Source organism: Haliotis rufescens, unplaced genomic scaffold (genome assembly GCF_023055435.1).
Source record: "Haliotis rufescens isolate VD_foot unplaced genomic scaffold, xgHalRufe1.0.p SCAF_18, whole genome shotgun sequence".
NCBI lineage: Eukaryota > Metazoa > Mollusca > Gastropoda > Lepetellida > Haliotidae > Haliotis > Haliotis rufescens.
This window is the reverse complement of record NW_025963868.1, coordinates 19,401,020-19,413,277: the sequence shown is the minus strand read 5'-3', so window position 1 is coordinate 19,413,277 and position 12,258 is coordinate 19,401,020. Positions and strand designations below refer to the sequence as shown.

Sequence of the window (12,258 nt, the reverse complement as noted above, 5' to 3'; positions counted from 1 at the left end):
ATGGTCAGCAAAGCATTGTGATGTAATTTCATTGCAGCGATAGCTACAGTGTAGATATCGCTTGATCTAATCCAAGCGATATCTCCTGTGGGAGCCAGTTTTGGATGATAAACTCTATTGTCATAGTGTCGTTCTCGCACTTTCCCATTATTGGTAATGGGATGTCTTGAGATCTTTGTTTAGCGGAAGCGGGAACTAAGATGTGATTTGAATAAGATTGAATTACTGTAGTCAGCATGAAGAACTGAAATCAATTACAACCCAATCTTTTTATTTTCAGACGCCGACACCAAAACCAACTGTGAGTAGAATAGTAAATACGACAGGTTCTATTTACATCTCACATGATCAAATGTTTTAGGTGACATCTCATTGTATGCTGTAGGTTTTCATATATCAATATATTTGTTGCCCTGTCGCAACAGCGTTAAAATATAAATCAATGTGACAATGTTACATATATACTCTATTGTCATAGTGTCGTTCTCGCACTTTCCCATTATTGGTAATGGGATGTCCTGAGATCTTTGTTTAGCGGAAGCGGGAACTAAGATGTGATTTGAATAAGATTGAATTACTGTAGTCAGCACGAAGAACTGAAATCAATTACAACCCAATCTTTTTATTTTCAGAAGCCGACACCAAAACCAACTGTGAGTAGAATAGTAAATACGACAGGTTCTATTTACATCTCACATGATCAAATGTTTTAGGTGACATCTCATTGTATGTTGTAGGTTTTCATTGATCAATACATGTTTTGCCTTGTCGCAATGGCATTAAAATATAAATCAATGTGACAATGTTACATAGTGTCGTTCTCGCACTTTCCCATTATTGGTAATGGGATGTCCTGAGATCTTTGTTTAGCGGAAGCAGGAACTAAGATGTGATTTGAATAAGATTGAATTACTGTAGTCAGCACGAAGAACTGAAATCAATTACAACCCAATCTCTTTATTTTCAGACGCCGACACCAAAACCAACTGTGAGTAGAATAGTAAATACAACAGGTTCTATTTGCATCTCACATGATCAAATGTTTTAGGTGACATCTCATTGTATGTTGTAGGTTTTCATATATCAATACATGTTTTGCCTTATCGCAATGGTATTAAAATATAAATCAATGTGACAATGTTACATGGTGTCGTTCTTGCACTTTCCCATTATTGGTAATGGGATGTCCTGAGATCTTTGTTTAGCGGAAGCGGGAACTAAGATGTGATTTGAATAAGATTGAATTACTGTAGTCAGCACGAAGAACTGAAATCAATTACAACCAAATTTCTTTATTTTTAGACGCCGACACCAAAACCAACTGTGAGTAGAATAGTAAATACGACAGGTTCTATTTGCATCTCACATGATCAAATGTTTTAGGTGACATCTCATTGTATGTTGTAGGTTTTCATATATCAAGATATGTGTTGCCTTGTCGCAACCGCGTTAAAATATAAATCAATGCGATAATGTTACATATATATATATATAGAGAGAATCTCACCCGAGTGCCTTTTGATATCAAATATATCAACACGAGTTGCTAAAAGTGGAAAAATTCCGAGGCTTGCCGAGGATTTTTGCCACTTTTTTCAACGAGTGTTGATATATTTGATATCAAAAGACACGAGGGTGAGATTTTATTCATCATCCAACCTCATTCTTCCAACTTTTTCAATTTGTAGACAGTAATTAGCAGGGTCTTCAGTGTAAAAAGTACTGCTATCAGCTTCAGTAGCAGAGCCATTAGTGATGTCATTTGATTGTGATGTCATGGTAACCAGTGACGTCACAATGGTCTGCAAAGCATTGTGATGTAATTTCATTGCAGCGATATAATCCAAGTGATATCTCCTGTGGGAGCCAGTTTTGGATGATAATTGGAGAATCTCACCCGAGTGCCTTTTGATATCAAATATATCAACACGAGTTGCTAAAAGTGGAAAAATTCCGAGGCTTGCCGAGGATTTTTGCCACTTTTATCAACGAGTGTTGATATATTTGATATCAAAAGACACGAGGGTGAGATTTTATTCATCATCCAACCTCATTCTTCCAACTTTTTCAATTTGTAGACAGTAATTAGCAGGGTCTTCAGTGTAAAAAGTACTGCTATCAGCTTCAGTAGCAGAGCCATTAGTGATGTCATTTGATTGTGACGTCATGGTAACCAGTGACGTCACAATGGTCTGCAAAGCATTGTGATGTAATTTCATTGCAGCGATATAATCCAAGTGATATCTCCTGTGGGAGCCAGTTTTGGATGATAATTGGAGAATCTCACCCGAGTGCCTTTTGATATCAAATATATCAACACGAGTTGATAAAAGTGGAAAAATTCCGAGGCTTGCCGAGGATTTTTGCCACTTATATCAACGAGTGTTGATATATTTGATATCAAAAGACACGAGGGTGAGATTTTATTCATCATCCAACCTCATTCTTCCAACTTTTTCAATTTGTAGACAGTAATTAGCAGGGTCTTCAGTGTAAAAAGTACTGCTATCAGCTTCAGTAGCAGAGCCATTAGTGATGTCATTTGATTGTGATGTCATGGTAACCAGTGACGTCACAATGGTCTGCAAAGCATTGTGATGTAATTTCATTGCAGCGATATCTACAGTGTAGATATCGCTTGATCTAATCCAAGCGATATCTCCTGTGGGAGCCAGTTTTGGATGATAAACTCTATTGTCATAGTGTCGTTCTCGCACTTTCCCATTATTGGTAATGGGATGTCCTGAGATCTTTGTTTAGCGGAAGCAGGAAGTAAGATGTGATTTGAATCAGATTGAATTACTGTAGTCAGCACGAAGAACTGAAATCAATTACAACCCAATATCTTTATTTTTAGACGCCGACACCAAAACCAACTGTGAGTAGAATAGTAATTACGACAGGTTCTATTTGCATCTCACATGATCAAATATTTTAGGTGACATCTCATTGTATGGTGTAGGTTTTCATTGATCAATATATTTGTTGCCTTGTCGCAACAGCGTTAAAATATAAATCAATGTGACAATGTTACATATATACTCTATTGTCATAGTGTCGTTCTCGCACTTTCCCATTATTGGTAAGGGGATGTCCTGAGATCTTTGTTTAGCGGAAGCGGGAACTAAGATGTGATTTGAATAAGATTGAATTACTGTAGTCAGCATGAAGAACTGAAATCAATTACAACCCAATCTTTTTATTTTCAGACGCCGACACCAAAACCAACTGTGAGTAGAATAGTAAATACGACAGGTTCTGTTTGGATCTCACATGATCAAATGTTTTAGGTGACATCTCATTGTATGTTGTAGGTTTTCATTGATCAATACATGTTTTGCCTTGTCGCAATGGCATTAAAATATAAATCAATGTGACAATGTTACATAGTGTCGTTCTCGCACTTTCCCATTTTTGGTAATGGGATGTCCTGAGATCTTTGTTTAGCGGAAGCGGGAACTAAGATGTGATTTGAATAAGATTGAATTACTGTAGTCAGCACGAAGAACTGAAATCAATTACAACCCAATCTCTTTATTTTTAGACGCCAACACCAAAACCAACTGTGAGTAGAATAGTAAATACGACAGGTTCTATTTACATCTCACATGATCAAATGTTTTAGGTGACATCTCATTGTATGTTGTAGGTTTTCATATATCAAGATATGTGTTGCCTTGTCGCAACCGCGTTAAAATATAAATCAATGCGATAATGTTACATATATATAGAGAATCTCACCCGAGTGCCTTTTGATATCAAATATATCAACACGAGTTGATAAAAGTGGAAAAATTTCGAGGCTTGCCGAGGATTTTTGCCACTTTTATCAACGAGTGTTGATATATTTGATATCAAAAGACACGAGGGTGAGATTTTATTTATCATCCAACCTCATTCTTCCAACTTTTTCAATTTGTAGACAGTAATTAGCAGGATCTTCAGTGTAAAAAGTACTGCTATCAGCTTCAGTAGCAGAGCCATTAGTGATGTCATTTGATTGTGACGTCATGGTAACCAGTGACGTCACAATGGTCTGCAAAGCATTGTGATGTAATTTCATTGCAGCGATATAATCCAAGTGATATCTCCTGTGGGAGCCAGTTTTGGATAATAAATAGAGAATCTCACCCGAGTGCCTTTTGATTTCAAATATATCAACATGAGTTGATAAAAGTGGAAAAATTTGAGGCTTGCCGAGGATTTTTGCCACTTTTATCAACGAGTGTATATATATTTGATATCAAAAGACACGAGGGTGAGATTTTATTTATCATCCAACCTCATTCTTCCAACTTTTTCAATTTGTAGACAGTAATTAGCAGGATCTTCAGTGTAAAAAGTACTGCTATCAGCTTCATTAGCAGAGCCATTAGTGATGTCATTTGATTGTGACGTCATGGTAACCAGTGACGTCACAATGGTCTGCAAAGCATTGTGATGTAATTTCATTGCAGCGATATCTACAGTGTAGATATCGCTTGATCTATTCCAAGCGATATCTCCTGTGGGAGCCAGTTTTGGATGATAAACTCTATTGTCATAGTATCGTTCTCGCACTTTCCCATTATTGGTAATGGGATGTCCCGAGATCTTTGTTTAGCGGAAGCAGGAACTAAGATGTGATTTGAATAAGATTGAATTACTGTAGTCAGCATGAAGAACTGAAATCAATTACAACCCAATCTCTTTATTTTCAGACGCCGACACCAAAACCAACTGTGAGTAGAATAGTAAATATGACAGGTTCTATTTACATCTCACATGATCAAATGTTTTAGGTGACATCTCATTGTATGTTGTAGGTTTTCATATATCAATATCTGTGTTGCCTTGTCGCAACCGCGTTAAAATATAAATCAATGCCACAATGTTACATATAAACTCTATTGTCATAGTATCGTTCTCGCACTTTCCCATTATTGGTAATGGGATGTCCTGAGATCTTTGTGTAGTGGAAGCGGGAACTAAGATGTGATTTGAATAAGATTGAATTACTGTAGTTAGCACGAAGAACTGAAATCAATTACAACCCAATATCTTTATTTTCAGACGCCGACACCAAAACCAACTGTGAGTAGAATAGTAAATACGACAGGTTCTATTTGCATCTCACATGATCAAATGTTTTAGGTGACATCTCATTGTATGTTGTAGGTTTTCATATATCAATATCTGTGTTGCCTTGTCGCAACCGCGTTAAAATATAAATCAATGCCACAATGTTACATATAAACTCTATTGTCATAGTATCGTTCTCGCACTTTCCCATTATTGGTAATGGGATGTCTTGAGATCTTTGTGTAGTGGAAGCGGGAATTAAGATGTGATTTGAATAAGATTGAATTACTGTAGTCAGCACGAAGAACTGAAATCAATTACAACCCAATATCTTTATTTTCAGACGCCGACACCAAAACCAACTGTGAGTAGAATAGTAAATACGACAGGTTCTATTTGCATCTCACATGATCAAATGTTTTAGGTGACATCTCATTGTATGTTGTAGGTTTTCATTGATCAACATACCGGTATGTGTTGCCTTGTCGCAACCGCGTTAAAATATAAATCAATGTGACATTGTTACATATATATAGAGAATCTCACCCGAGTGCCTTTTGATATCAAATATATCAACACGAGTTGATAAAAGTGGAAAAATTTCGAGGCTTGCCGAGGATTTTTGCCACTTTTATCAACGAGTGTATATATATTTGATATCAAAAGACACGAGGGTGAGATTTTATTTATCATCCAACCTCATTCTTCCAACTTTTTCAATTTGTAGACAGTAATTAGCAGGATCTTCAGTGTAAAAAGTACTGCTATCAGCTTCAGTAGCAGAGCCATAAGTGATGTCATTTGATTGTGACGTCATGGTAACCAGTGACGTCACAATGGTCTGCAAAGCATTGTGATGTAATTTCATTGCAGCGATATCTACAGTGTAGATATCGCTTGATCTATTCCAAGCGATATCTCCTGTGGGAGCCAGTTTTGGATGATAAACTCTATTGTCATAGTATCGTTCTCGCACTTTCCCATTATTGGTAATGGGATGTCTTGAGATCTTTGTTTAGCGGAAGCAGGAACTAAGATGTGATTTGAATAAGATTGAATTACTGTAGTCAGCACGAAGAACTGAAATCAATTACAACCCAATCTCTTTATTTTCAGACGCCGACACCAAAACCAACTGTGAGTAGAATAGTAAATACGACAGGTTCTAATTGCATCTCACATGATCAAATGTTTTAGGTGACATCTCATTGTTTGTTGTAGGTTTTCATTGATCAATACATGTGTTGCCTTGTCACAACGGCGTTAAAATACAAATCAATGTGACAATGTTACATATATACTCTATTGTCATAGTGTCGTTCTCGCACTTTCCCTTTATTGTTAATGGGATGTCCTGAGATCTTTGTTTAGCGGAAGCAGGAACTAAGATGTGATTTGAATAAGATTGAATTACTGTAGTCAGCACGAAGAACTGAAATCAATTACAACCCAATCTCTTTATTTTCAGACGCCGACACCAAAACCAACTGTGAGTAGAATAGTAAATACGACAGGTTCTGTTTGGATCTCACATGATCAAATGTTTTAGGTGACATCTCATTGTATGTTGTAGGTTTTCATATATCAAGATATGTGTTGCCTTGTCACAACCGCGTTAAAATATAAATCAATGTGACAATGTTACATATATACTCTATTGTCATAGTGTCGTTCTCGCACTTTCCCATTATTGGTAATGGGATGTCCTGAGATCTTTGTTTAGCGGAAGCGCGAACTAAGATGTGATTTGAATAACCCAATCTCTTTATTTTCAGAAGCCGACACCAAAACCAACTGTGAGTAGAATAGTAAATACGACAGGTTCTATTTGCATCTCACATGATCAAATGTTTTAGGTGACATCTCATTGTATGTTGTAAGTTTTCATTTATCACCCCAATCGTCTTGACGTATAGACCTAAGGTAGAAGTAGATTTCTATAATTTGTATTTCAAGTAACTATGTTTACAAGTCTGCTGATTTAGATAAAGGTGAACTGACACGTAATGTTTCAACAAGCGTGGAAATAACACTATCCCCCTCCACTGGTTCCATGCTAACCGTTATCAAATGGAGAAGTAAGTATTCATGTCGTAAGTTACAATGGATAAGTGTAAGATAAAATGGATACATATAATTAATCCCCTTTCTTCTCCCAGCTGAGTGTTATATTCTGCATTCTGTTGACAGCATCTGAGAGCAGCCAACATGCCTTTGGTTCATCCCTTCAGCATCAGTACGTATGTTGATATTCTGTGAAAGGTATCCACCAGTTATTATTATGGGGGCCGCGATTTGTGCCAGACAGAATATATTAACAAGGCACTGGTTCAAAACATACGCTTATTCTCATTTTATAGCACATTTCAATCTGCAACCAATGCATTTATTTATTGAGGGGGTGGGGGTAAATCCTAAAGATATTTATTTATTTATTGTTGGGGGAGGGGGCATCACAGCATCTACAGAAATCAAAGCTTCACCGTCCATGTGGATAATAAGCTAAATTATAATAAATTTTTGTTTTTCGTTTCCAGTTTGTTACGCTAACAAGTCAATACAGATACTTAAAAACAGCAACTACGAACAGGATTTATTTGTGGTCGGCGATGTGAACAAAACATGTGTGAAACATACTCACCACTTCACAATTGACAAACAGAATGTGACACTTACCTCTTCTTGTCTGGTAAGTCATATTTTACTTTCCTGGTGAAGTAAGTTTATACATCTCAGCAATGTCAACAGAATTCAGGTGTTGTACACTTTGGTTACAATTGCCTTCCCGCATAAATGACACACGTATTATGGCTGTTCCTAAATATCATAAAAGAAGTCATCGTGCAGAGTGAGTTAAAAAGCAACGTCCGCTGCTAAAGCGTGACATTCAAAACGATGAGAGATCGGAAAGTATTTTGTTTGTGTTTTTCATCTCCCGCTGGTTTTGAATTACCATCCCGCTAAAAAATAAAATAACTGTTCATTTCATAACCACCCATATTTACGCCTGAACAAAACCATCCCTCTCGTGAAGAAACAAAGTATTTTGACTTCCATGAAAAACCATTTGCATTTTATTTGAAGGACATTCGAATAAGAGCAGTAACCAAAGGTTGTGGAATCCTGTAAGGGACATTGTCGTTATGTTATGTTATGTTGTGTTGTGTGTAGGCTAAGCTATAAATGACAAGTTAAAGTATCGCAATGACACAATGCGACTACGCGAAATGTACATCAATTGTCGCATTGCTGTTCTCAGAATAATGTTTTGTATTTTCACAAAAGAGCAGCAATTCAACAACCACCCATTTATTAGGAACAAAATATATGTTGGCTTGTCGCATCGGCGTTTAAATATACCGCAATGCGACAATGTTACATATATACTTGATTGTCATAGTGTGAGGTTCTCGCCCTTTCCCATTATTGGTGCGCATGTGTAGTACGCGAATTATACTACACATGCGCAGAAGTGGTTGCACTCCTTTTTCAACTCTACTTATTCTAAAACAATTCACGTGTTCAAAGTGGAAAGAAATCTTTGATTGTTTCTTTAGTTTCATGTTTCATGTACAATGGTACTGTGGCGTCACAGTATCACTGAAACATTCTTACACAAGGGAGTCTAACCCTTTGCATTTCTATTTCATCTAATTCCGGTCCCCCCAAAAGGCACGGATTGTGGATGTTTTCAAGTACGTCATGCATCTCACCAGCAACATGATATATACAGTTCAAAGCCAAAACTCTATATACATGTTCGAAGTGACATGTATTGAGGAAATTACAATAGTAAACCATTCGGCTACTAGAACACGGGTACGGGGGGCCTGGACGTTTAGGGCACCACAGTTCACTGTTTAAAAGTCCGCCTTAGGAACGACAGAAACCAATGATCGTTGGTTCGAATCCAATAGTTGCTTTGATTATGTTGGTTTCAGGGGCGCAACTAGGCTAATTTGAAGTGAAAGCAAAACGGCTTTTCGGATGGCGCGAAGGCGCCCTGTTACGACGTAAATTGTAATAAAAAGGTAAATTGTAATACTTGCAGCAAATGGTAATAATTTTGACGTAAATTGTAATAACAACGTAAATTGTAATAAAATTTGACGTAAATTGTAATACGCAAATTGTAATAAAAATTGACGTAAATTGTAATAATCTCAACTTGCGGTAAAATGTAATAACTTTTTACGTAAATTGTAATAACCTTATAAGTTTAGTGTCAAAGGCGTTAAATGACTAGAACCTATCCTTGTCAGGGTTGGTACAGGGTTTATCGTACAATCGTCTTCAAAGTATGGGTGTGGGGGAGGATTGAGGTCGTTATCGTACATTGTTGTATAATTATATGTATATATAAACGCATTGGAATTTCATTTCTATGGTTGTCCAGAAGAGGATTAATTACTAGAATGAACTTAGTTTTCTTATTTATTTGAGAAATACTGTGTGTTTTGTACTTAATTGTAATATATCCTATTGACGATTTTCATCATAGTTGTTCATATTTAACCTAATGGAATCATATTTCAATTGGTAAAGTAGGTAGTAATATACACAATGGAATAATTATAACGTAACAAACTTACACAAATATATTGATGTGTAAATGTGGAAAGTATGACTTTTACTGACTGAAGCACATTTATTTATTTTGCAACTGTATATTTGTACATATTTTATGCGGAGAGGGGTTTACTAAGTTGCAAGAACTTGTCCCCAATTCAATTCTCATTTTGTTCTGTGAATAAAATATGTTTAAACTGAACTAAACTAGCAAATGGATGACATGTCATTCTGCAGTAATCTGTGTGCAAGCTGATTTGTACATGTTCATATACATAACATCAATTTATTATTATTCAAGTTTCAATTTTTTTAACGTTGCTCGGAGGATGTAAAGCAAATAATGACAATGTCCTGGGCGATGTACATGTAGGTATGTGAACCCGCAAGGACTACCTTTATCAATTATTTTACGTGCAGCTTGCGTCATGTCTGTATTGTTAGAATAATACTCTAGCAACTGAACACATCGAAATTTATGACTGAAAGATCCATCCTCGGGTTAAAAATGATGGATTACATTAGGTACGTCTATTCGACAAATAGGTTAATTGATTTATCATCCAATAGTAGCTTAGCTAGGAGTCCATTGCAATAACATTGAGTTACGAGTTACCGAAGAGAACTCTGTGCAACCGGACCCTGAAATTATGTCGATTTGCATTGGAGGTTTACTTAATTTGATAAGGAGTACATGACCGTTTCTTGAAACAAACGAGACAATTCAATCGTATTTATACATTATATTTTGATGAAGAATTCAAATACAACAAATGAGTGACAGATCTCCTGTGCAATGTCAAAGGGAAAAAAATCAGTCGTCAGCAAATGCAGCATAGATTTCCCATGCATGGGAAAGGATAATACTTAATCCATAACATTATATACAATGTTTATATTTATATCATAAGAGGGGCGTGGATATTCTTTACCTACATTGCATATACTATTAGATATTGTGTATTTTCGATCTCTGTGAATTTCTCACAGATACAGAAATAATAATTAATAAATGCAAACCATGTTAACTTATGCAATATTTGTAGCAATGTATGATTAACATATGGATCATTAATATAACATAAAATATTTCCTTTCATAGGAAGAAGTATATTTATTGAAATAAATGAATAAATCTAACTGTCTGGATTCCTTTCATATGTCATGAAGAACTAATAACAACTTCGGGCATGTCTTGTTGAGTTTCAAAGAGCATCAGAATGTATAATAAATTTGTTGCGATCAATTATTGCTGAAATATATCTGTTTTGATCAAAATTGAAAGGACGAGAAATCTATAATAAAAAAGGGATTTGTCACTAACGTTAATATTCTCTTTGACCTTATACGAAGAGTATTCTAAGATCATTAAACTCGGCAATCGTTGGTGGATTGCGCCAAGCAACCTTGATACCAAATTTGATACCTCACGTATAATGCGGTACATAATTGTCGAAACAGATAATTACGTTTTTCATAAGTTATCATTAATTTGTGACATATATACGGACAAAAATTAACTCAGAGGATAATCTTCTCTGGGGGTTTAAGAGGATTAAAATAATTCCAGCTAACATCAAGCACTGTAATAAAATATTGAAATTATAGCATACCTTCTTAACATTCCAATGAAAAGAATAGTGACTATCTAAGAAATCAAATTATATTTATCTCCGACACTATGCCCTCATCAGTATACACACACACACATACATACACACATACACACACATACATACAAACACATACACACATAGATATGTATGTATGTGTGTGTGTTTATGCATGTATGTATGTATGCATGAATGTATGTGTGTGTGTGTGTGTGTGTGTGTGTGTGTGTGTGTGTGTGTGTGTGTGTGTGTTTGTGTGTATGCCAGTGAATACGACCTCTATATGTCATTGGTATAAGATCTATGACTGCACTTCTACATATAGTTCCAAGTGAAAGATGAGTGACACTACTTTGTGAGAGGTCCCACAAAAATGCTGATATGAGCAATTAAAGGTTATACAAAATGTAACAAATGAACAAAGTTAGATATTTTAAAAGATAAAATAGAAACACAAACCTGTAGATATACGAATTAGAATGTAGCAAATACATTAGATAAACGTATCTTCTCCGTAGATAAAAGTATGTCCAACGAAGACATAAGTATATTCTTCGTGGATAATACGTTTTTCATTTTTTATCACTAATTTGAGACGGACAATAATCCCCTGAAAGCATAACCTCCTCCTAAGAGGATTAAAGTAATTCCAACAAACAACAGGCACTGTAATGAAATTACAACATACTTAAATGTTTGTTAAAATTCTGATGAAAAGACGAGTAACTATCTAAGAAACCAAATCATACTGCTGTTGCGATACTTGGGCCTCATGTATGTATGTATGTATGTATGTATGTATGTATGTATGTATGTATGTATGTGCGCGTATGTAGGTGTGTATGTAATGACAGTAAATGTGAGCTCTATGTCATTGGTATCATTACTTTTCAAGGTCCCTTTACATATCAATAGTTGTATAAGGATAACTGTTCACAAATATAATAACTGTCTGTGTCAAACATGCATGTTTCCTCACTGCATGACAAAAGTATCTGGAGCTATATTCGTACCG

The 12,258-nt window shown here is 35.7% G+C and overlaps 1 protein-coding gene across 47 annotated transcripts in view; it reads left to right on the top strand.

Moving 5' to 3' along the window:
* LOC124125313 (zonadhesin-like) overlaps nt 1-12,258 on the top strand; it is a 345,476-nt gene that overhangs the window by 129,664 nt on the left and 203,554 nt on the right. For 25 of the 47 annotated variants that reach the window (XM_048398317.1, XM_048398346.1, XM_048398316.1 and 22 more), the window contains 15 exons: nt 281-301; nt 633-653; nt 968-988; nt 1,303-1,323; nt 2,858-2,878; nt 3,210-3,230; nt 3,545-3,565; nt 4,701-4,721; nt 5,053-5,073; nt 5,405-5,425; nt 6,178-6,198; nt 6,530-6,550; nt 6,837-6,857; nt 7,252-7,297; nt 7,599-7,750. In XM_048398317.1, coding sequence (XP_048254274.1) covers nt 281-301; nt 633-653; nt 968-988; nt 1,303-1,323; nt 2,858-2,878; nt 3,210-3,230; nt 3,545-3,565; nt 4,701-4,721; nt 5,053-5,073; nt 5,405-5,425; nt 6,178-6,198; nt 6,530-6,550; nt 6,837-6,857; nt 7,252-7,297; nt 7,599-7,750 — 471 coding nt within the window. Of the gene's footprint in view, nt 1-280; nt 302-632; nt 654-967; nt 989-1,302; nt 1,324-2,857; nt 2,879-3,209; nt 3,231-3,544; nt 3,566-4,700; nt 4,722-5,052; nt 5,074-5,404; nt 5,426-6,177; nt 6,199-6,529; nt 6,551-6,836; nt 6,858-7,251; nt 7,324-7,598; nt 7,751-12,258 lie in introns of those variants that run through there. The other 22 variants (XM_048398360.1, XM_048398344.1, XM_048398324.1 and 19 more) reach the window with 22 other exon arrangements.